General features: G+C 36.5%; 1 protein-coding gene and 1 pseudogene across 1 annotated transcript in view; one reads left to right on the top strand and one right to left on the bottom strand.

Moving 5' to 3' along the window:
* Positions 1–26,685, top strand: part of NBEAL1 (neurobeachin-like 1) — a 244,930-nt gene that overhangs the window by 70,424 nt on the left and 147,821 nt on the right. Inside the window, exons 8-10 of the mRNA XM_006862026.1 lie at positions 4,716–4,801; positions 13,910–14,216; positions 16,833–16,939. Coding sequence (XP_006862088.1) covers positions 4,716–4,801; positions 13,910–14,216; positions 16,833–16,939 — 500 coding nt within the window. The remainder of the gene's footprint in view (positions 1–4,715; positions 4,802–13,909; positions 14,217–16,832; positions 16,940–26,685) is intronic.
* On the bottom strand, positions 2,380–4,636 carry LOC102825723 (annotated as a pseudogene).

Below are 26,685 nucleotides of genomic sequence, written 5' to 3'. Positions count from 1 at the left end.
CTTAAAAAAAAAATTGTATGCTTTTTTGCATTGATTAAGATCTTTAGCCTCTTCAACTCAGCAAGATAGCCAGGCTCTTTGGATTCACTCTTTTTGTGCAGTTGTCCAGAAGTGTCTTCAAGCAGGAAACTGAAGTGATCCGTGTACACACTTTATTTTTCCTTTCTTTTTTGTCACAGTCCTGTGACCCAGTCTCTGGAAATTATTTTCGTTAAGTTTTTCTATTTGTTTATATCAGGAAGGCATATCTATTGTGTGTTATTTTAACATGACTGAAAGTACTTGTTTTTTTTAATTATAAATTCCTTTTTTTTATTTTTAAAGGTTTTATTTTGAATTGAGTGATAGTTTATATGGGAGAACATTGGTTTTACACTCATCGTGTCGTATTTCATTTCATTGCAATTATTATAATCATCATTTCACAGTATTTACTTCTATTCCCTCTCTTTGTTTTTTTGATGTATAAAAAACACTCAGAATATATAATCATTAAACAACCAAAGGGCACATTCTGCAAGCCTGCCTCCTAGCTGCCAGCACACAGTCTTCTCTTTCCACAGTTTAGAGTCCTCCGCTGCTCTCTCTCTCTATGGCATCATCTCTGCCTCCATCTCTGGTGTCACTACTTCTCCTTTGATGCTCATGCTCTTCTTCCTTGATGGTCCTAGGCTCTTCTGTTCCTGGACTGTAAGATTAACTACTCCCCCATTTATGTTACAAAACTTCTACCTTTACAGTTGTGACATTCACAGTTAGTCATGATAACACTTACTATTGAATTGAAAGAATCCTGTTCCCATTTTCTTTTACAAGGCCCATCTAGACAAGATGAAAACTATTCAGTGGGCATTCTGTCTTCCCCTACACACTGAAAATAAACTCCCTGTTGAAAACTTTTAAGCCAGCCACTTCGTGCCTCTATAGCCCCCCAGTTTTGATAGCTAATTTCTTAGTTGCCCGTCCCTGTCAACCCAGAGTACTGAATTGCCAAGCTTGATCCTTGATATGAAGAAACCTTACCTTTTGGTTGGAATTTTGGGCAAGTTCATCCATAAGCAGAGGTCCAGTTAATCCAGTTGTTAGCAATTTATGCTTGCTCCCTCTATCAGATGTCTTTATCTGATTGAGTTCTGGTCAGCAAGCTGTCCAAACTAGGTCAGATGGGTACTGTCTGCTAGTTTGGGAGTTCTGTCATGCCTCGCCCACTTCAGACCATCTGGCTGCCTGGCTGCTTCACTCTTTTTTTTTTTTTTTTAATGGGCTGATCTTTTTACTTAACACATACATAATACACATACATACTTTTTAAGTGAAAAAAATCTTAAGAATATAGTTCTTTTTTTGTTGTTGTTAGAATTTGACCACTAACACTGACAGTACAAATTTAAATTCACCTGAAATATTACTACTCTAGTTCAGTAATTGGCTGTGAACAGAAACTATGTTCTGGCTATTATATAAAATGATGTTGTAATAAAAATAATATTTAAGACAATATTTAAGGGAGAACATGTCCCACATAAAAGCATTTTAGGGAAGATAAAGGGAGAATGTATATTATAATACTAGAGTCATAATTTTATATAGGCCTCTCCTTACCTCTAACCCAAACAATGATAACATGCTAACTTCAGTGAATTTTCTGTAGTAACTTTTCCCCTTTGTTAAGCAGTAGGAGTGAATGAAATGGAATAGTTTTGCAGATTCTGTTTTCCAAGATTATTTCAAATTGGTTCCCTCTTTTCTAATTTTTCTTCCCTATTTCAAATCTCATAGTTCTCATTGATCTATTGATACTTTTTCAATGAAAACATTTAATAATAATAAATTATTAACAGCTAAAAAGATGTTTTTTGAAAAAACCCAAATACAAAATAGTATTTTTCTCCTGCTACCCAATCTCAAAGCCATTTTCCAGTTCTAAAAATTAAAAGGTTAGAAATCAAAACAGCAATTATGTGGTAAATATTATAAAACTTATGAAAGCTTAAGTCTGTCCCAAAGCAACTCCTACTTTATGCTTAGTGAATATAAATCTCATATGTAGAATATGCCTGAAAAATATAAAGAATAGTATACTTACATATTTTTGTGTTTCATTTCAAAAGAGTTTTCACTATAATTTAGAACATTAGTCCTTCCCCAAAGTATACTCTCTGCATACCAACTCAATTTGTTTAATTAAAATTTAAGAAGAAAATTGATAAAAAGTAAATCCAAAAATAAAATTTTGTTAGGTTTAGTATAATAAATTTTTAATCAAGAGATTTAAAATGTTAGAATAACATTCTTTCCCTTTGCCCAATTTGGCACTATTAAATTGGACAAGTCCCAAACTGATCTGGAAGTAAATGAAATTTCTTTTTGTGGTAGCCCCTATTCCTTTAACATATCAGAGGAATTTGCATAGCAGGCTAGAGAACAGACATAAGAGATAATAGGTGTGCTTTAGTACACCCATATTATCCACTAGGACCACAGTGTGAGCAACAGAATGTAGAGTCATGGTAGTAGTTCCTTGAATGTAAGAGTTTAGACAGAATCGTCCAGAAACACAGGTTTTTGCAGTATCCAAATCTTGGCAAAGGTGGAAAGGAATGATATGAGGGCCTTATGAATCCTATTATCTAACACGATTCATTCAGAAGATTCCAATAAAGTTAATGGTGCTTGCAGCATTATGATCGATAGGACTTTTGATTGTTCAAATGTATTTCTAAAAACATCCAAGTAATAACTTTTAAAATTCACTAGGCAAAAATGAAAGCTTATTTTGAGATGCTGACAAAAAATGTAGGTTTTTCAGTTGTCCTATCTTAAAATGAAATCGAATCAGTTCATTATCATCAAATTTTAAATCTGTAAGTTCTTGGAGTTGGCAAAATTGTATAGGGAGTGCTTCACTTTTGTTCTTGCAGAGATCCAAACTCTGAAGGGATTGCTGGAGTGTAGACTGACACAAGGCTACACTGAAGGACTCTTCAGTGGTTGTCATTATGGGCAAGTTCTTGAAGGTAGATGAGATCTCCAATTGTAGCTGGAAGCTTTTTTATATGGTTGTGGCTCAGGTCTAATTTCCTAAGGTTTTTTAAGCCAAGAACATGCGTATCAATTTGGACAAGCCCACAATAACAAGTCTGAAGATGTTCCAGAGAATATGGGAAGTTCTTGCCTAAAGGGTAATCCTTTTTGGAGGTGATAACCATTTTAGGTTTAAAATTTTCGAAGTCTGAAGTCTTCACTGGTGTGAGGGTTAAAAATGGTGTTTCAATATCACAACCTCGGTGAGCTAGTCTCATAGCTGACAGAAAACCCTTTAAACTGCTGAAATTGGCTTAGACATATATCCACAGCCAGCTCCTTTAACCGAACAGTGGCTTTTCCCTTATCTACAAATTTGGTGAAGACTTGCTTAGTGTTCTCCTTTATCTCATAGCGGGTCACACGCTTGTCCTTCATGGTGGAGATGATCAGGCAGGCAGAGTGCAGGCCAATCGGCTCGCTCCCAAAGTGGGGCCATGGTTCCTGGGCATCTGTTAACAGAGGCTCAGCACTGCCTGAACGCCCTTTACCAGATTCCTCATCCCCAAGGCTGGCAAATACCCGTTCATCACCTCCACCTTGCAGTTCAGCTTCTTCCTGCTGCTCGCAATCTGGCTGCTTCACTCTTTACTCTAACCCCCGGTGGCTAGGTGAGTGTCCTTGGACTCAGGAGTTCACACATCTCACTGAACTGAAAACCAACCAGCCCTTCCTCTTCTTTCATCTGAAGGTCATCGGATATCTATGGGACATGGCCAGACTCAGCCCAGGTCTTCATTGCTGCATTTCCCCCACTTCCACTCATCAGTTGACCAGGACAGTCATCAACAAGCCTACAAGATTGTTCATTTGTTCATGCATTCCCTTTGAGTTTCAGTCTTAGAAAGGGGTTTAACCTGGTGGGCTGACTTGTCTTGTCTTGATGGCTCCAAGGCAAACAGCTTGCTTGATATTGTCACAGCCAAACAGTCTGCTCTATCAGCCCTCCCTCCACCCCTCTACCCCACCCCCACCCCCACCTTTCTTTAAAGAAGTGTCTTCTGTTCCTGTGTCCTATCCAGGTTGGTCTGCATGTCTTTTCAGTTGTGAATGTCCCGCCTTAGTAGAATTCTACCTATGGCCCCATACTCTACAAAGGCTTTAAGAAGAAGCCTATTTTCCTGGATATATGTTTTAGTACCCTTTTAGATAATCCAATCAGGTATAGGGGCTGAAGATGGGCTTACAAGCTTTGTGTTACCCTTATTTCCCAGTATTCCTTTGTATCTCACTCAAATGTCTATACTACACTAGTAGGCAGGAGAAACCAATGTCCACAAAACAGTCAAGTACCTTAACATATTTCCCTCCTTTACCCATTCAGACGATGTCTCTGTCTAAGTACGGGACTTTAGGCAAAATTTTAACTTTTGGCATTGATTGCTAATTGCTAAGTGGTTGTGGTGGGGCACGGATATCTTCATATGGAAAATTATGAGAACATAAAGGAGGAATCTAAACTACTATCTGATTATGTTTTCCCTGCCTATTAAAAAGCACACATCAACCTTGCCTTAAATGGATTTTATCCTTTTCACAAATAGATCTTCATGCTTCAGTGTCACATATTTCTTAGGGATAAATCATATTGTGAAAGAGAAATTTAACTTACTTGTTTATTTTATTAACAGAATGTTTTCAGGAAAGTGAACATCTCAAGGAAAGTCTTAAATGCTGCTTATTACATCTTTTTGGAGCCATTGTAGCCGGTGGGCAGGTAAGGAAAGCATTGGAAGTTTAGATATACAATAATGATTAGTAGTGAGAAGAACTTATAAATTGAGATTTTCTATGGATTATGTAATTTACTTTTGGTCTTTTAATAATTTTATGAACCATACAAATATTTCTCTGATTTTATATCTTGTTTAAAACAAATTTAGTTACTTTTTTTATTAACTTCAATTAATAATATTAATGCAAATAATAAAATTACAGGATAAGTAGCCATTTTAAACATTTTTGTTGCTTTTTGTGAGCATCCTATTTTGATTTTTTTAAGTAATGTACTGTGAATTTTTTTTTTGAGTGGTAAGTTTGAATTATTTTTCAAATGATAAATTCTTTGTTATGTTAGCTTACAACTACTAGTTCTTACTTTAACGTATACAGGAAGTTAGTTCTATTGGTCCATTTAATGAAATTAAACTATAGCAGTTTGGTTTACAAAAAGGTATCAATTAAGTCCCACTTATTGTCTGTCTGTCAGTTTGTCATACTGTGGTGGATTGTGTGTTGCTGTGGTAGTGTAGTGGAAACCATGCCACCGGGGTTTAAAATACCAACAGGTACACCCATGGTGGACTGGTTTCAGCAGAGCTCTCAGACTAAGAGTAGGAAGAAGGAGAGGTGGGTTACTTCAGAATGGTTAGTCCCTGAACACTTTATGAATAGCAGCAGAGACAATGCTGATACATTGTCAGATACACTGTCAGATAGAGTTCTGGAAAAGGAACCGTTCAGGTTAGAACGCACTCAAAATATGACTAGGGAAGAACTTTGTCCTCAAAGCAGAGTTAATCTTAATGGCATGAATGGAGCAAAGCTTCCAGGCTCTTTATTTACTAATGTGTTGTTGTTAAGTGCTGTCAGTTCATTCTGATTCATAGTGACCCTGTAGAAAGTTTCCAAGGACAAGCTGGTGTGTTTGAACCACTGAACTTCCAATTAGCAGTACAGTGGATGTGGCACTACTACTCTAAATGTGAAGAAACATTAGCAGACATTCATTAGTATTCAGAATGTGGGATGTACGAAGTATGAATGTAGGGAAATTGGAAGTTGTCAAAATTAAAATGGAAAGCAGAAAGATCAGTATCCTAAGCATTAATGAGCTGATGTGGACTGGTATTGACCATTTTGGATTAGACTGTCGTGTGGGTTACTATGCCAGGAACAATAAAGAGGAATAGGGTCACATTCATTCTCATAAAATCATTTCAAGATCTAAAAGTACAATGCTGTTTGTGATAGGATAATTATCATACACCTACAGGAAGACCAGTTAATACTATTATTATTCAAATTTAAGCACCAATCACTAAAGCCAGTGATAGTAAAATTGAAGAATTCTACCAACTTCTTCAGTCTGAAATTGATCAAACATGCAATCAAGATTCATTGATAATTACTAGTGACTGGAATGCAAAAGTTGAACACAAAGAAAAACAATCAATAGTTAGAAATACAGTCTTGGTGATAGAAACTATGCTGAAGATTGAAAGATACAATTTTGCAAAACCAGCTACTTATTCAATGCATATACCTTTTTTAAACAACCTAGTCAGATGGGCTATACAGTAATCAAATCAACTGCCTTGGGAAGAGGCAATCAAGAAGCTCAATATCATCAGCCAAACAAGACCAGAGACCAACTGTGGAAAAGACTATTAGTTACTGATATGCAAGTTCAAGCTGAAGCTGAAGAAAATTAACACCAGTCCATGATAACCAAAATAAGACCTTGAATGTATCCCACCTGAATTTAGTGACCAATTCAAGAACAGATTTGATGCATTAGACACGAATGAATGACTGAAAACCAGAAGAGTTGTGGGTAGTGTAGTGGAAACCATGCCACCGGGGTTTAAAATACTAACAGGTTCACCCATGGAGGACTGGTTTCAGCAGAGCTCTCAGACTAAGAGTAGGAAGAAGGAGAGGTGGGCTAGGAAGGAAACATCATAGGAAGAAAACAAATGATCATTAAAAAGACTGAAAAGAAAAAAAAAAAAGGCCAAAATGAATGTCAGAAGAGACTCTGAAACTTGTTCTGTAGTGTACAGAAGGAGAGCAACTGGAAAAATGAGGAAGTTAAAGAGCTAAAAAGAAAATTTTCAAAGGCCAGTTCAAGAAGACAGAACCAAGTATTGTAATGAAATGTGCAAAGACTTAGAATTAGAAAACCAGAAGGAAAGAACTTGTTTAGCATTTCTCAAGCTGAAGGAACTGAAGAAAAAATTGAAGCCTTGGGTTACAGTATTGAAAAAATATATGGGCAAAATATTGAATGATGCAGGAAGCATGGAAAGAAAATGGAAGGAATACACAGTCATTGTACCAAAAACGGTTGGTTGATGCTTAGCCATTTCAAGAAGTACCAAAGGAAGAAGTCCAAGCTGCATAGAAGACATTGGTGAAAAACAGGCTCTAGGAATTGGCAAAATACAGATTGAAATGTTTCAGCAAACTGATGCAGCACGGGAAGCTCTCACTCATCTATGCCAGGAAATTTGGAGCATTGCTACTTGGCCAACGGATTGGAAGAGACCCATGTTTGTGCTCATTTCAAAGAAAGGTACCCATCAGATTGCAAAAATTATTGAGTAATATTATTACAACATGCAAGTAAAATTTTGATAAAGATAATTCAAAATGTTTGCAGTAGTATATCAGCAGGGAGCTGCCAGAAATTCAAGCCCGATCAGAAGAGGACGTGGAATGAATGAATGCCATTGCTGACATCAGATGAATTTTGACTGAAAGCAGAGAATACTAGAAAGATATTTACTTGTGCTTTCTTGATAGTGTAAAAGCACTTAACTGTGTGAAGAATGGGTATTCCAGAATACTTAATTGTGCTCATGAGGCACCTGTACATACACCAATTGGTAGTTGTCAGAACAGAACAAGGGGATACTGAACGGTTTAAAATCAGGAAAGGTATGTTCCAGGGTTGTATTCTTTTACCCTACTTATTCAGTTTGTATACTGAAAAAATAATCTGAGGAGCTGGATTATATGAAGAAGAGTGTGACATCAGGATTTTAGGAAGGCTCATTAATAATCTGATAGGTAGATAATATAGACTTACTGATGAAATTCAAAGACTGTAGTGCCTTTAGTATGGATTGCACCTCCATGTAAAGAAAATAAAAATCCTCACAATTGGGCCAGTGAATAACATCTTGGTAGACTGAAGTTGTCGAAGACTTCATTTTGCTTTGATTCATAATCAACGCTCACGATCAAGGACGTAGCAGTTAAGAAATCACAGGACTTTTTGCTTTAAGCAGATGTGCTGCAAAGGATCTCTTTGAAGTGTTAAAGAGCAAGGATATCAGTTTGAGAACTAAGGTGTGCCTGATCCAAGCCATGGTATTTTCAGTTGTATCCTATGAATGTGAAAGATGGACATGAATAAGGAAGACAGTATTAGAACCGATGCATTTGAATTATGATGTTGGAGAAGAATATTGAAAGTACCATGGAATGCCAGAAGAACAAACAAATCTGTATTGGAAGAAGTATGGTGAGAAAGTGATCTTGGAGCCAGGATGTTGAGACTTCGTCTCTGGTACTTTGCACTTGTTCTCAGGGAGGAGAGTCAAAGGGAAAGACAGTGGAGGGTAAAAGAAAACCCCCAATGGTTCAAACATGACTGTGAGGATGACGCTAGACAATGGCAATTTTCCATCTGTTATGCATAGAGTTGCTATTAGTCAGAACCAACTCAACGAGGCACTTAGCAACAACATCAACATTAATTTAGTCACTCTTCCGTCCAGTTTAATTACTAAATTGTATGCCTCCCCCCACCAACAAACCCAATTAGTGTTTTTATTTATAAAAAGGAAAATCCTGTGATGTGATTTGTTTTTTTTTAATTGAGCAACTCATAAGCTTTCTGTAGTAAACTTTGAGTGTAACTACTCACTGACAATGGGGTAATAGCTCAAAGAAAATCATCTACATATATTCTTAAACTGCACAGCTTGGATCAAAGGTTCTTAGCACTTTTTATACCAAAAACTCCTTTGACAGCCTGCAACAATAATTTCTTTTAGAAGGATCATTCTGGGGCTGGTGCCTTTGAAGTGGAGGTTAAAGACATCCCAAATGTGCTTTCCTCAAGTGCTATACCACTCCATAATCCCTAATGCCAACCACTACTCCTTGCCTCAGTATCTCCCTTCTACCCCAGGGTTCTGAAATTCAATGCAACATCTCAGATCTCACAGCCATCAAGGAAGTGACTCACTGTTGTGGAAAGTGGCAAGTTCCATATCTGTAGTTCAGATGTTATTCTGGACGATTGTCTCACTCACACAGAATTGGGCTGTCGACTCACAAGGCTTTGTTGTTAGTGCTGTCGAGTCGGTACTGACTCATAACGACCTTATATAGGGTTTCCAAGGAGCAGCTGATGAGTTTGGAGCACTGATCTTGTGGTTCAAACCAACCTTTTGGTCAAGTGCTTAATCCTGCAGCACCACACCAGGAATCCTCACAAGGCGGTGGATGCTGGCAAATCCAAGAACTGGAGGTCAGATGGAGGGAAGCTTGGTTAGGCCAGCAAAGGATTGCACAGCTCACTAGCATCACTAGGATGGCTCAATTATACCTAGCAGGATGGTAAAATTGACCAAGGTCCTCTTTAGAGTTCAAAGTCTTTATAATCACAGTGAACCCTATTAATAGTCACTCATTTCTGAACCTTATATTCCTACCAGAATCTTACCCCCCTTCTCTTACCTGGACCCATCAGGAAAAAGTCATTTGGGGGGAGTTACAAAGACTTGATTAGAAGAGACATATTAAATAATTCACTGCACAGTCTCATGCATTTGAACCCTTCTCAAAATGTTTTTAAAAGCATAAAGTGAAATGCATAAAATCATAAAGGAAACCAATTATGTTGAAATACAATTATCAGAATATTAATAAAACAAATTTGTGACATAGTAATATGTATTTTTTTTATAACATACTAAATACATAAAATATTCTAGCACCAAATCTAATTAATAACTCATGTAATTTCAAATTAGAGATGAGTGTAGCATAAATGGTGTAAGGGACTCCTAATACTATTGTGGATTCCTTATGTGGTTCTGTAGGATCTGTATTGGACTATGAATCACAAGGTTGGCAGTTCAAACCCACCAGCTGCTCCTTAGAAACCCTGCAGAGGACCGATAAGAGTCGGAACTGACTTAACCACAATAACACTACTGTGGCTTGTTGCTTACATTTAAAAAGGAAGAAAATGCTAATTTTCAGTTAAAAGTTAGTATAAATATATAATTCTTTTCCATTATAATTTTCTTGACTTCTTTAGACCTCAGGTTAAGAACTCTAGATGTAGACAATTTAATTTTAATTTTTAATTTGTTGGCCTTTCTTTTGTTCTCAGAATGAAAATTACCTCTTTTTTTTTCCTAAATGTTTATTAGCGTCTGTTATTTTAAAATACCATGTTCTTTATCTTGTTATTCCAAATTACATGTTTAAATAAAAATTTTATTCAAAAGCTTATCAACCAACTTTTAAATTAATTTTAATTTAGTCATATAAAATTATACCAGTAATGTTCTAGGTATACACCTTTTTATGTTGGTTCCTTGTAAGAAATCCTGTTGACCTTCAGGAAGCCATCAGGGAGGTTAATACTTCCTTTGTTTGTGTTCAAGAGCCTCTCATGAGGTTCTTTTAATCGTATAGCTTGTCAGGAACTTTTATAGCAGTAGGGAATTGCTACTTACTTTTATCTACCACATTTTGTTTAGTTTGGAGATTTGAGGGAGTAGTGTAACCTTAATTTTTCAAATGAACTTCTTAAACAGATGACTTTATATATGTAGTTAATATCTTTTATATTCAAAATACCCAATTTAAATCTACAGGGGACTTCATAAAGTTTATGGAAAAATGACATACATAAAGTGATGAAATTTTTTGAAGAACTCTTTGAAAGTCCTTCGTATTTTCTTGAGCATTAATCATGTGAATGCCATTATGAGTTTGAGTTTCCTGTCAGCTGGTACTGCTAAAGCTTCCTTCTGTCTTTTTTTTTCCTGTTACATTTTTCTCAGGGGTTTTTGTACTCAGTGGAGTTTTTTCCCCCCTCTCTTTATTTTTATTCCCTCTTACATTTGTATCCTGTTATCTTGCAGAGTCCTGCTGACATTCCCTTTTCTTTTCTTTTTCATCCTGCCTCTTTTTTAATACTTAGCCAGATTCCCTATTTGGCTTGCATTCTTCTCTTTACCCTCATGGAAGATAAAAGTCTACTTAAAGTGAGCGAGTGCTAAACAGAATCTAAATTTTCAGCTTAAGTTTGCTTAAGTTGACACTCTTAAGTCAGTAACTCCCCATTTCCACCATATCTCCACTACTGAAAAGAAGAATAAATATACATGAATGAAATTGACTAATGGGAAGCCTGGTGTGGCACTATAGGATAAGCAGTGGATTGTTAACTGCAGGGTCAGCAGTTCAAACTCACTAGCCGCTCCTCGTTAACACTGTCTGTACAGCGTCATTATATTTTAGAACTGATCAGACAGCACTTAACAGCAACAACAGCAATGGGAAGCCAGATATGTTCTGTTCTCTTTGTGCCCTCACAGAGACCCATTCTTGTTAGTCCATGTTGTTGTTGTTGTTGTTAAGTGCCGTCGAGTCGGATCCGACCTATAGTGACCCTATACAGGGTTTCCGAGGAGCGACTGAGCTTGAACCACTGAACTTGTAGTTCAAACAGCTTTGCAGTCTGGCACATTAACCCACAGTGCCACACCAGGACTCCTCTTAGTCCATAGGGGCAGCCAAACACTGAGAGACCTCCAGCAATTAAAACTCACATGAAAATCAAATAACAGGCTAATGTATCATTTTATCTGAAACCCTTTGTGGTCAGGGCCTATTGGTAATTGTTGTTGTTAAGTGCCTTCAAGTCTATTCCAACCCATAGCGACCTTGTATAGGGTTTCTGAGGAGCAGCTGGTGAGCTTGAACCACTGACCTTGCGATTCAAATGTCTTTGCAGTCTGGCGCATTAACCCACAGCGCCACACCAGGAGTCCTATTTGTAATTAGATCTACATAAAAGTGAGAAAATTGCTTGTTGAATATGGTATCAGTATACAGCTTTTTAAGGAGCTCTGGTAGCGTAGTGGTTGCGAATCGGGCTGTGAACTGCAAGGTCAGCAGTTCGAAACTACCAGTTGTTCTGCAGGAGGAAGATGAGGCTTTCTGCTCCCGTAAAGATTTACAGCCTGGGAAACCCTGTACAGGGTCGCTGTGAGTCGAAACTAACCCCACGGCAAACAACAACAACATACAGCTTTTTAGATAATTTTAAGATCTTAAAGGAGGAATGGTCTGGCAAAAAGATTGGAGATACTGAAGTCCAGTGACTGGAATCTCATGCCAAAATCATGTCTGGCCCTCCAGTTGTCATGTTTGTTGTTTAGATCTGTTACAGAATCAATACAGTTCAGTTTTGCGTTGTGTTCAGATCTAGAGCTTTGGAGCCAAGAGTGACTTAGGTTTGAATCCTAGGCCCATCTCTAGTGTGACCATAGATGATTGTTTACATGTGTTTTAGTTTCCTTTTTTATAATATGGCGATAGTAACATTTATAGGATCATCATGAAAACTAAATGGCACATAATATATGTAAAACACATAGTAAAGTACCTGCAGAATTAGCTAAATCACAGTTGTATCTGTGTTGCAAATTAAAAAACATAGTTGTAAAAACAAACAAACAAACAAAAAACCATAGTTGTAAATCACAGATTTAGGTTATGCTGTAAATAATAGTTAATATTAAAACCATAACAGGTTAAATTAAATGTTTATTTCTATTAAAAGATAAAAAAATAATGACAATAAGCAACCACAGTTAATATGACAACTATCTTTTTAAGGACGTGCTGAAAAGTTGACATACACTGACTTCATTGGACAGACTCAGTCTTATGACTGCAAATATTTCTAGTTAAAAAGCTTGGTAAAACTAGCTTCCTCGGTCCTTCTTAAAGGGAAAAATCTAGGAAATGTAATCTATATTCCAGGTAGCTATGTACCCATCAAAATAATCAGGGGTTATATTAGTAAACAAGTAGTGGAGAATGGATGTCGGGTGGGCCATTAGCAGTTTCGTCCATTGTAGTACTTGCTATTGATATTATTTTTCATATTGATGGTTATTGATAGTAAGTTCTGGTGGCTTTAGTGTTTATTTTCAGATGATTTTTGAATAACTATGTTCTGATTCATTATGTATTAAAATTTTAGAACAGTAAGGTTTTTTTTTCCAGCTTTTATGTAACTTCTTATTTCTCTGTGTATACAGTTTGGAAGTATGTTTGTAGAATGATAACCAACCTCATGTCTGTATCAGTTAGGATGCATATACTGTAATCAGCAGAACATCTGACAAACAGAGGTTTAATCAAGTTGAGATTTTTTTTTTAATTCTTGCGTTAGACATCCAGATGCAGACAGTTCTGGACAAGTACAATAACTCAGTGAGATTGATTTGAGGGCCTTAAGTTCTTGAATATATCTGCTCTGTTTTCTGTAGCTTGCTATTTTTATTCTTGTGTTTGTTTCCTCATGGTATTTTGGTGACTCTAAGTATGAGGGGGCTTTAAATGGAATTAAAAGATAATGAAATTTTTCCATAAACTGAAGCCTCCTGATATTATTTTTTGCATTTTATGTAGTAGCAATGTTGAAGAACCAAGGACACAGCTTCTACTCCATTTGTTTGTAAAGTGATGCCCTCTCCATAGTCTGTTGCCAGATATCCTAGACCCAGAGAACTATGTAACATAGTCACTTCTAGCTGCAAGTTTAGAAAGTGAGTTTTCTAGGTGAGCAGATTGCTACCCTGAACAAAATTGGTTCTGTAATTGAGGAAGGCAAGATTTAATATGTGTAAAACACTAATACTGTCTGCTAAAGTGTTTCTTAAAATGTATTTTGATCTTTAAAAAGTGTCTTTAGCTTTATCAAATTCTCTTTGTGGTTGCAAACATACAGAACGTCAGTTAGGATTGTTTTTCATTTTTATTGTTTCTAATATTTTAGAAGAATGCTTTGCAAGCGATTTCTCCAGCCACCATGGAAGTCCTTATGCGAGTTTTGGCCGATTGTGATTCTTGGGAGGATGGAGGTCCAGAAGAAGTAGGTAGGAAGGTGGAACTAACTTTGAAATGCCTTACCGAAGTGGTGCATATCCTTCTGACTAGCAGCTCTGACCAGCGTCAAGTGGAAACCAGCACTATTTTGGAGAACTATTTTAAATTGCTAAATTCAGATCATTCAGCTTTACCTAATCAGAGGAGGTCCAGGCATTGGGAGAGTCGATTCATAGCTCTACAGATCAAGATGCTGAGTGAGTATTACATAAAGACAGTTTTCTGATTTAACTGTCATATTCTCTACTCCTTTTGGAACAGAAGGTAATTGTATAGAAAGTATTAATGGTTTGATTTAGATGTAATTTAGATACTTTGGCTTCAAAATAATAGCATAGATTTGATTTCTTAATCTTTGCTGTAACAATGACAAAGTTGTGCCTCTATAGTCTTCATTTTTTATTGTAGTAAAAATACATATTAACAAAACATTTGTCAATTTTATATTTCTTTTTGAAACCACTAAAAGCATCATTGTTAAGAACAAAGTCAGCTATGATTTTGAAACTCCAAGAAAAGTAAAGTTTCAGAAAGTACTGCTTATATTATTTTATCCTATGACAAAAAGACACGTATAGTTTTGTTTGTGCTTGTATGACTCTCAGAGCCCTGGTGTGGTGCTGTAGGATAAGCACTGGACTGCTAACCACAAGGTTGGCAGTTCAAATCTAACAGCTGCTCATTGAAAACCCTATATAGTGTCTCTTTGAGTATGGACCCACTCCTAGGCACCTAACAACAAATATAACTTATCAGTAGAGATCACTACAACATTTATCCCACCTTTAAATGGCCTTTTATTTCTGTATATATGTATGTATGTATATATATTTTTTAATTCTCTCTGTACATCTTTTGTTTATTCCTCTGTATCTCTCTTTGTATTGTTTGTTTTGTATTACTCTTCTCTTATATGTCTCTGTCTTTGTTATGTAAACTCTCACCAGTATATCTAATATTTATTGTATTCACCCAGTGGATTGATAGATGCTGATATTATTAATTGGTAATTCCTTATTTTACAAGTAAAACATCAAAACAAAACCAAAGCCATTGCTTTTGATTCTAACACATAACAACTCAGTAAGGATAGAGTAGTACTGCCCCATAGGCCCAAGAATGTAAATCTTCATGGAAGCAGACTGCCTCATCTTTCTCTAGTGGAGTGGCTGGTAGGTTCCCACCATCCTTCAGTTAGCTGCCAGGTGCTTTAATAGCTGCACCACCCGGACTCCTTAAAATATGTTCATTACAACTAGATTGGGGAACACTTAACTTCTAACTACAAGATTGGCAGTTTGAGCCTTTCACCTGCTCCTTAGGAGAAAAATGAGACTTTCTGCTCCTCTAAAAATGTATAGCTCTAGTAGAGTAGTGGTTACGAATCGGGCTGCTAACCTTAAGGTCGGCAGTTCAAAACTACCAACAGTTCAGTGGGACACAGATGAGGCATTCTGCTCCCGTAAAGATTTACAGCCTCAGAAACCCTGTGAAGGGTCATTATGAGTTGGAACCGACTCCACAGTACTTAGTTAACAACAACAACAACAAAAAAGATGTATAGGTAGCATAGTGGTTACAAGTCAGGCTGTGAACCTCAAGGTCAGCAGTTCAAAACTACCAGTGCTTCTGCGGGAGAAAGATGAGGCATTCTGTTTCCGTAAAGATTTACAGCCTTGGAAACCCTGTGCAGGGTCACTATGAGTCGGAACCGACTACACAGTACTTAACAACAACAAAAGATGTATAGGCGTAGAAACCCTATATAAGTGACTAGATGCCACTTAACTAAACAGCTAAATTAGGAAATTCAAGTAAGGAAAAAGAAACTAAATACACTTTCTATTCTACCATTATCTATAAAGAGCATTGGTAATGTAGTGAGTTATGAACTGGGCTGCTAACTGCAAGGTCAGTAGTTCGAATCTACCAGTTACTCCATAGGCGAAAGATGAGGCTTTCTGCTCCCATAAAGATTTACAGCCTCAGAAACCCTACACAGGGTTGCTGTGAATCAGAACCTACTCCACAAGCACACACTCATCAGCACCACATCTATCTATAACCTATCTTGATGGCTATATATCTATAACTTCTAGAGACGTTAAAAATTGTTTTTATATGATTGTGTATGTGGTGTCTAATTTGCTAATATTGGACATCAGAATCTTGGTTGGAAACTTAATGATCCATTATAACGTTTCTGTAGGGAAATAAGACTTATTTAGTTTCTATTATTTTGTGTATTGTATAACATCTTATCATCTTTTTATTACAGCTTGTAAGTTATAATAAGTTTGAGTCTATATTGAATAAACTTTTTAAATTAGTAACTGTGGTAGTCTATTACCCAATTGAGATATCCCTTGATCTCTGGATGGATATATCTTTTCAGTCAGAGAAATGAGGAAAACATGAAACAAATTGGATTAATTACATAAGCACCATTTTCATAATGACCATATTTTCATTTAATAATACGTAAATGAGGCTATTGCCAAATGTACTCAGATATTGCTGATTACTAGCAAGTTGGTTTTAAGTGGAGACTTACAATGGAAGAACAACTGTATAAATCTCTAGGAAATATCTACCACTCATATGTAAAAAGTTCAATACAATAAGTAATTAAAGCATAAAAATGTTCATTTTCCCCATCAAGTAAAAGTACAGATTTTATTTTCTATTATTTATAACTAATTTATATCTGTTTTGTCAGCTGAAAAGCCTAAATTAAAAATATGAGATTAAATGTTTGAATAATCCCAAATCTTCCACTTTGTACATGGATAATTTTGTTTTTGTTTTCCTAGATACTGTCACAGCCATGTTAGATTGCACAGATAGGCCTGTTCTTCAGGCCATTTTTCTTAACAGTAATTGCTTTGAACATCTCATACGACTACTACAGAACTGCAAGGTAGTTTTTCTATTGTCTTTGATATTAAGAACCTACTGTTTATATTTTTATTTGAATTTTAACATTAATTAGTAACTGTATAATTTGTATTTTAATTATATAACCAGTTTCATCTTGAAGTAAAACTAGTATATGTTGTATTTATAATTGCCTAAATTTTTTTAACGTGTTTATTGTGAATTGAGTGATAGTTTACATGAGAGAACATCAGTTTTACACTCATCCTATGGTATTTTGTTTCATTGCAATGATTACAATCCCGTCCATGCATCATCATTCAGCAGTATTTCCCTCTGTGTTTTTTTTTTCCTGTTGGATGTACAGAAAACCAGTCAGGAATATATAATCATTTAAACAACCAAATAATAGCCTAATATTTTAAGAGTAGTCCGACTGGAAACAAATTGCTTTTTATCATGAGCATTTCAGTTCATGATACTCTTTATTTTTTAGGTTAGTTTTATACTTGGTAAATATTATCCTTGAGACTCTTGAAAGTCATTAGTTACTTCAGATCTCTTGGCTAACTATTTGTGTCAGATAAGATCATTAAAATTTTGCTTTCCTCACTTAACCAAAGGCTTTTTAACAGATTGTAATTAAAAATAGTGTGTAGCCATTGTAGAAATTGATGAGATGTTATAAGTTTTGTTATATGTATGTCACTATAATTTTTTTAACATACAACTGAAATTCTACAAGTATATAGATTTTTGATGTATGTTCATTGTAAAAGCTTTGAAATTTTGAGGTAGCAATAAGAAAGTATAAATATTCCCTATAATTCTGTCAGCGAATAGAATGGAGGTTCAGCAGAAAGGAAGGCCCCTAATGGATGCACACAGTGGCAGCAACAGTGGACTCAAGTGTAACAATTGTGAGGATGGCACAGGACCAGACAGTGTTCTGTTCCGTTGTGTGTAGCGTCACTTTGAGTCGGAACCAACTGGATAGCACCTAACAACAACACTTCTATCAATATTGTTGAATGAAAGTTACAGTGTATTTAACTGTTTATTATGTGCTGGACGTTGCATTGGGTACTTCACATTTGAGCGTACACAGCATATATTGTGCTCATAGTGACCACATTATAAGTCAGACAATTCTTGTGCCAGACCCAAGGTTTGAGTTCTGTCAGTCTCAGTCAAGACTTTATTTTTTTTAGATTTTTAATTCTTACTTTTTAAAATCTACTCATTGTTGTCAATAGTTAACTACCAAGTTAAGCCATTTAAACACCAAATATATTAATATCAGTTCAAGACTTTTGATCTTAATTTTTCAATATGTAATGGCCAAAATGATAATTTTGTATTTGTTTTCAGTCTTTATTCTAAACAAGTGAAAATTTTACATGATTCAGATCAAAGTTAATATATAATAGGTGGCCATGGGCTGCCAAAAGAATAAACAGGTCTGTGTTGGAAGAAGTGCAGCCAGAGTGCTCCTTGGAGCCCAGGATGGCCAAATTTTGTCGCTCATACTTTCGATATAGTCAGGAAGGAGCAGTTGCTGGAGAAGGATATCATGTTTGGTAGGGTGGAGGGTCAGAGAGAAAGAGGAAGACCCCCAACGAGATTGGCCAAGTGGCAGCATCGATGGACTCAAGCGTGGCAACAATTGTGAGGTTGGCTCAGGATTGTGCAGTGTTTCGTTCTGCTGTGCATAAGGTCGCTATGAGTTGGTACTGACTCAATGGCACTTAACAAAAACAACAAACCCTGTTAAGATCAATGAACATTTTTATCATTATTAAAATAATGCTCATTAAAAAATGCAAATTGTGAGAGCATATGAATTCTTCAATATAATAATGAAATGCTAGTTAAATTTTTTTTCTCTTTTACCTGATGTACTACTGGTAGTGATTCCTATAATTCCTAGTATAAAAAGCATATCTCTTTTAATGAAAATATAAGATGCATCATCAAGCTGAATAGTATCAATATAATACATTAATAAATGCATTTTGTTGTTGTTGTTATGTGCCGTGGAGTCGGTTCCAACTGATAGCAACCCTGTATAGGGTTTCCGAGGCTATAAATCTTTACGAGAACAGAAAGCCTCAGCTTTCTCCCATGTAACAGCTGGTAGTTTTGAACTACTGACCGTGAGTTTAGCAGCCAGATTCGTAACCACTACACTACCAGAGCTCCTTAAACATTTTAGGTAGCTATAAATTGTATTATAGAGTCCTGGTGTTGCACTGTATGATAAGCACTGGGCTATTAACTGTAAGGTTGGTGGTTCAAACCCACCAACTGCTCCTTGGAAACCCTATACAGGGTTGCTATGAGTAAGAGCTGATTCACTGGCACTTGTTGTTGTTAGTGCCATCAAGTTGATTCCAACCCTTAGCGACCCTGCATAGAGTTTCCAAGGAGCATCTGGTGAGCTTGAACCACCAATTTTGCAGTTCAAACAGCTTTGCTGTCTGATTCATTAACTCACAGCACCACACCAGGACTCCTCAATGGCACTTAGCAACAATAAAATCATGTTAACACTAATGAATTAAAAAGTTTCTGAAGCAACTTACTGGATTGCTGGTGTGATAAGTACTGGACTGCTAACCACAAGTTTGATGGCTGAAACCCACTAGCTGCTCCTCGGAAACCCTATATAGGGTCACTATTAGTCAGATCTGACTTGACTGCACTTAACAACAAGCAACCAACTACTCAGTGGCTTCTCTATTATCAATGTTTTACCCTTTTGGCAGTTGTTCAGAAGCTATAAAATTTTTATAGACTTGTAATAATATTATTGATAATGTTTGCAAGTAATTTTTGCTAAAGGTAAAATTGAAATTTTTAGCAAAACATGAATCTAATGCAAGACATGAGGTATAAGAACATGCATCAAATAGATGCTATGGAATATAAAAATATAAAGAGAAAATTAGATTTCATGTTTTTATAAGTTGATTGAACTGTGTACTGAGTTTCGTTTTAGGAAAAAAGCTCACATAAGCAAGGAAAGCATTAGGTTAACATAGTGTAAAGGAAGAGAAAAATGTAATTCAAACCCCATTTAAAAAAGATTTTGAATCTCTTAGCCTCCTAGTCTTTTTTTTCCCTTTTTACTTAGCATATAAACCTTTCCTTTGTGTATTTTTCATAATGTTCATGGATAATTTTATTTTCTATACATTTTATATACTATGTTTTGAAACTGATAATGTTAACTTTTGCTTTGGTAGCTTTGATTTTAAAATTTATTTACTGCCTTGCTGTTATGGTAACTAGTATCTAAGAGCTTAGAACTTGTCAGAAATCTCTAGATTTAGACAAAGAAGGAAAAACAAGGCAATTAAAAATACCCAGCCACTCCAGACACAGCCTCTCACTCTGATCAACTAACTAACTGCCTTTAGGATGTTTGTTCCAAAATGTTTCATCTCAAGGTTACTTGAGTTTTTCCCCCTCTTTGTTTTCTCATATTGGCACACATTCTTCCAATTAGAAATTCATTTGGGTACTCAAGAAGACCAAATCCCAAACCCACTGCCATCAAGTTGATTCTGAATCACAGCGACCCTTAGGGCTCCCTTTTAAGATGTAAGGGTCTGTCAGACAACTGGTGTGCCCTAGGTGGAAGATTGTTTTCTTCCTAATAGTTAGGTATGATAAGCTGCACTGTAGCTATTAGAATAACATAATCCATGTAGTTAGTTGTAGGGTCTAGAGTGCATTTTGGGGTAGGGTGGACTTGGAGGGTATCTTATTTATTTCAATATCTGGTTTCTGCCTCTGCAACTCCATTGAAACTTATTAATCAAGGCCACTTAAAACCTTCTGGTTTCCAAATCTAATGGACACTGTGAAATTTTTATTTTAACTGTTATTTTCTGTTTGTCACTATTGATCATTCTCTTTTTGAAACTAAAAAAAATTGTTTCAACACACTCATCTGCTTTCCTGCTACCACTGTGGACACTCTTTAGTCTCTTTGGAATATTCCTCTTTATTAAAAACCTTTCTTAAATGCTGACATTTAAGTGTTTGGCCTTGAACTTTTAATATTTTCTTCTTCTTTTGTTTCTTTCTTAATTTGCTTATTCTTTGGACAGTCTCAACTCAGCGATATGCATGGCTTCAAATACTGTTTATAAGTTACACCCCCCCAAATTTCTTGTTTCCAGAACAAATCTCTTGAGAAGTTATACTTAATGTCCCTCAAAAATCTTACATTTTTCACATTTGAAATGGAACAGACCACCTCGTACTCTTCCTCTTTTCTTCTCTTGTCTCCCCTTCGTAGTTGTGTCTCTTTTGTTTTCAGTGTACATCAGAGATGCCCGTATCTACCCAGTGTCTCTGGAGAAGCTTGGATATCAATCAATCTGTTTTTTTATCTTCTAAATCTTCTTTGTTTCGCTAAATTCTGATAATCAAATATTTCTCTACAGCCTTTCCCCTCCAATGTCACTGCCTAATTTCTTGCCTGATTACTGCAATAATTTCCTTCCATACTGAAACCCAAACCGTCCTTTAATATATCAGTGTCATATCAAAAATGTGCCCAAAATACCCTTTCCAAAACCAGTTAGCTGTTCTAGGAATTTCTAAAATTCGTACCATGACATGTACAAGGCTCTAAAGAATTTGGCTCAGGCCTACCTGTTTAGTTTTTAGCCTTTCTTTCGTAAAGTTTTTTCTGTTGTGTGCTGTTGAGTCAGCAACCCAATATCACAAAGTAAAACTGCCCTGTAGAGTTTCCTAGGCTGTAATCTTTATGGGAACAGTTCATCAGATCTTTTCTCATGTGGTGGATTCTAACTGCTAGCCTTTAGGATAGTCACTGCATGCTTCAGTGTTGTACTACCAACAGCCTTATCTTGAAGTAGTCATTCTTATTCTTGCTTCTTTTGTTTCCTTAGTGCTGTTGTTGCAGTTTGAAATACTTCCCTCCCTGCTCTGGGAGCATTTTATTTAATGACTGTAATGTTGTCTGATTCTTGTAGATAACATGTGTTTGACCCTAAAGGAATCTTTCATATAGATTTATTGGGTGACGCACTACACTTTTTGTTTGTTTATGCTGAGCAGTAAGGGCAAGCATATTGACTTTAATCTCTTCTTTCTTATCACTAGCTCTTTGGCTTACTGGAGAAGCTTAATAAGTAAAGTTAAATTGATTACTTTTACAGTTGGGAACCTCACACACAAGGATTATATTAGGTTGAATTACCTATACAAATGACATTCAGCAAATACATTTAGCTTAAATTTTACTTGACTGCATAGTTCTGTGCGAAAGAAGGGAGAAATATGTTTTTCTTCCTCCTTTTCTCCTTCCCCATTGTACTACCTGGGTCCCAGTACTCAGGATCTAAAACTCAAGGTTAGTTTTAAAATATTTGTTGTTGTTAAGTGCCGTTGAGTTGGTTCTGACTCATAGAGACCCTGTATAGGGTTACTGAGGAGCAGTTGGTGAGTTTGAACCATTGACCTCGCTGTTCAAACTGACCTTGCAGTCCAGTGCTTATCCTAGAGTGCAACACCAGGACTAGAACAGCTATATCTTGTGTTGAATAAGTGCAGTTTTATGTCATTTTATGTCAAAATGCTTTCTGAGTTGTAAATGATCTAATATGGTATGCATTGGATGATTCAATTAAAAATTAGGAATCTTTTTAAAAGATTATATTTTTAGGAACCCTGGTGGGTGCTGTAGGATAAACACTGAATTGCTAATTGCAGGGTCAGCAGTTCAAACCTACCAGCCACTTCATGGGAGAAAACGACTTTCTGCTTCCTTAAAGATTTGCAACCTCTTGGAAACCTTGTACAGGATCGCTGTGAGTTAAAATTGACTCAGTAGCAGTGAATTTATTATATTTATGGTGAAAATGAATATAGCACAACAGGTTCCCATTCAACAATTTCTACACATATTTTTCAGTGACATTGATTACATTCTTTTTTCCTATTGTGCAGGATTTATTTGTTTTTTACAGTAGAATAACTGTACCAACAACAGCACTACCAAGGCTGCCCGTGGTCAGTGCCTCATCCACATTTCCTGGGATCTTGGTATCATTTTTAACATTTTTATTTTGTTGTTTTGAGAATGTATATAGCTAAACATAACACCAGTTGCACTGTACGTGTATATTCTTTGAATTGTGCAACGATCTCACCCTCTTTTTCTGAGTTGTTCCTCCACTGTTTATATATTCGGTGTCCCATATATGTTCCTATATAATCCTTTAAGTTGCTATTATCACTTTGATTCCTTATAGATAGTTCTTAAAAGAGTTTTGCAGTAGTTTCAGGGCTTCATCAAGCCCATTAACTCTAGGAAGTAAGGAGTCCGTGAGAAATTGAAATTCTTATTTCTGTATTTCCCCCCTTTTGATCAGGATTCTTCTGTAGAATCTTTGATCAAAATGTTCAGTGAAGATAGTCAGGCACCATCTAGTTCCGGTTATATGGCAAAGGAGACAATTGGCCACACATTCCATATATTCTTCCTACTTCTGGCTCTCTCCTCCTTCTATTGCTCCAGGTAAATAGAGGACATTTGTATCTTGGGTGGCCTCTTGCAAGCTTTTAAGACTCCAGGCGCAGGAGCACTCAAAATGCTATTAGGCAAATTAACTCGATGTCCTATTAAACCGTGACCCTAAACCTCTAAACCAAAGAACCAAATCTGATGAGGTATTTGATTGTATAAAAGTGGTCTCATTAATTGCTCATTTTTGGTTGTGGTGGTTGTTGCAAATATACCTGTTACGCAGCTTTTTGCTTATTGAATTTTTTACAGATGTACAACTTTTTGACAGCAACTACAATAATCAGCTATGTAGCACAGCCCTTAAGCGATGCAGTTTTGTCCATCATTGTTAACTCCTCCATTCTTCCTGCCTTCTGCATCTGGAAATTACTAATAAACTTTGTTCTCTATTCATTTGCTTTTTCTTATCTTTATAAATGAAGTTATATAATATTTGTCCTTCTTTGATTGACTTATTTTACTCAAGTTCCATTCATATTCTGTTATGTGTCAAGATACCATTTATCATACTGGCTGAGTAGGAGACAATAGCAACAACAGCAGATAGTACTAGTTCTGTTTTCCGTTTTTTGAGAAACTGCCATACTGTTTTCCACAGCACTCTACCAGTTCGCATTCTCACCAGCAATGGATGTTATTGCTAACTGCCATTGAGTCTGTTCTGACTAAGAGTGACCCCGTGTACAACAAAATGAAACACTGCCTGATCTTGAGCCATTCTCACAAATGTTGTTAGGTTTGAGACCATTATTGCTGCTATTGTATTAATCTATCTTGATGGGAGTCTCATTTTCTATGACCCTCCATTTCTCCAAGCATGATGTCCTCCTCCCAGGACTGGTGCCTCCTGACGACATGTCCAAAGTACAAGAGATGAAATCTTACCATCATCATTTCTGTGGAGCATCCTAGCTGTATTTTTTTCAAAACAGATTTGTTTTCTCTTCTGCCAGTCCGTGGCACTTTCAGTATTTCACTTTACCAACACCATAATTCAAATGCATTAATTCTCCTGTTGTCTTCCTTATTCATTCTGTCCAACTTTATATGTATATGAGACTATTGAAAATACTGTGGTTTGGGTCAGGCTCCCCTTAGTCCTCAAAGCGACATCTTTGCTCTTGAATACTTTAAAGAGATCTTGTGTAGCAGATTTGCCTAATGAAACTTGTCATCTGATTTCTTGACTGCTGCTTCCATGACTTGATTGTGGGCCCAAGTACAATGAAGTCTTTGACAACTTCAGTCTTTTCTCCAGGTATCATGATGTTGTTTATTGGTCCAGTTGTGAGGATTTTTGTTTTCTTTACACTGAGATATATCCATACTGAAGACTGTTGTCTTTCATCTTTATCAGTAAATATTTCAAGTCCTCTTCACTTTCAGGTAGCAAGGTGTCATCAACATATCACAGATAGTTTATGAGTCTTTCTCTAGTCCTGATGTCACGTTCTTTTTCATATAATCCGGTTTCTCATATTACTTGCTCAACATATGTATTGAATAAGTATGGTGAAAGAATACAGCCTTGTTGTACATCTTTCCGACTTTAATAATCATTCAATATCCCCTTGTTCTGTTCTAACAGTTGGCTTTTGGTCTATGCACAGGTTCCTCATGAACACAATGAAGTGTTCTGGAATACTCATTCTTCCCATTGTTACATGTAGTTTGTTATGATCCACACAGTCAAATGCTTTTGCATCATCAGGGAAGCACAAGTAAATACCTTTGTGGTATTCTCTGTTTTCAACCAAGATCCACCTGACATCAGCAGTGTTATTCCTCGTTATATGTTCTCTTCTGAATCCTACTTGAATTTTTGCTAGCTCCCTGTCAATGTATTGCTACAACTGTTTTTGAATTGTCTTCAGTAAAATTTTGTTTGCATGTGATATTGATGATATTTTCCAGTGACTTTCACATTCCACTGGATCACCTTTCTTTGGAATAGGAGTGGGCAAACATATGAATCCATTCCAGTTACTTGACTAGGTACCTGTCTTTCAAGTTTCTTGGCTTAGGTGAATGAGCACCTCCAGCGCTGCATCTGTTTGCTAAAACATTTCAATTTGTATTCCAACAATTCTTGGAGCCATTTTTTGCTAGTGCCTTCAGTACAGCTTGGACTTCTTCCTTCACTACCATCAGTTTTTTTTTATCATATTCTACCTTTTGAAATGGTTGAACTTCAATCAATTCTTTTTGTTACATTGACTCTCTGTGTTCCTTCTATCTTGTGTATTCCTTTCATATCTTTATTTTTTAACTTTTTGCTGTGAATTGAGTGTTGGTTTACAGACAAGATCATCAGTTTTGTATTCAACAAGTCACACACTTTGTTTTATCTCAATGATTGCAATCTACTCTATGTAACATTATCCCACTTCCTCCCTGTGGATCCTATTTCTATTCCACCCTCCTTCCCATCACTTAACAAATTTGTCCTTGGGTAAATGTTACCCTTTGAATTTTGAATGGTTGACCATTCCATGGTGAGCATACCTAACTAGTGTTGTTCCCCCTGTATACCTATCTCCTGCTTGGCTGAATGTTGGGCCACAAAGGTGAATTCCTTTCGAGATCTGAAGGGGGTGTCAAGGGCTATAGCCTCAGGTTCCTCCAGTCTCTTTCTGACCAGGAAGCCTGGTCTTTTTTTCTTTTCTTTAATAATTTTTAGTTTTGTTCCACATATTCTGCTGCTCTGTCTTGGATCTTCTACTGTGATCCCTTTCAGTACAGTTGGTAGTGGTAGCTGGGAACTTCTAGCTCTTCTGGTCTCAGAGTCTTGGAGACTGATGTTAACATTTTCCATTCGTCTGTTGGACTAGTCGATGCCAAGCTTCTTGAGTTCTCATCACTTTCCTTTCTTCTGCATGTGGAGAGACCAATAGCTTCACTTTAGGTGGTGGTTCATGAGCTTTTAAGACCCTAGACACTACTCAACAATAAGAATTTAGAACATTGTCTTTGTGTACTGTGTTGTGCCAACTGACCATGGTATCTCCTGAGACTGTGGTCCTGAGCCCCCATGTCCAGCAACTCATTGCCTTAAGATATTTGATAATGTCTAAGAAGTTTTTATCATTTTCCCTCTGTATGCTCTACAACATCCATAGTTGTATATCCAGGAAAGGTAAATGCCCATGTATAAATACTCTCTTTCAAACTCTTTCTCCCATACCCATTCAGCCTGTGTCTCTGTCCATGTAGCTACCTGC

This window comes from Chrysochloris asiatica, unplaced genomic scaffold (assembly GCF_000296735.1).
Source record: "Chrysochloris asiatica unplaced genomic scaffold, ChrAsi1.0 scaffold00045, whole genome shotgun sequence".
NCBI classification, from domain to species: Eukaryota; Metazoa; Chordata; class Mammalia; order Afrosoricida; family Chrysochloridae; genus Chrysochloris; species Chrysochloris asiatica.
The sequence above is the reverse complement of the archived record's forward strand: the minus strand, read 5'-3'. Positions and strand labels throughout refer to the sequence as shown.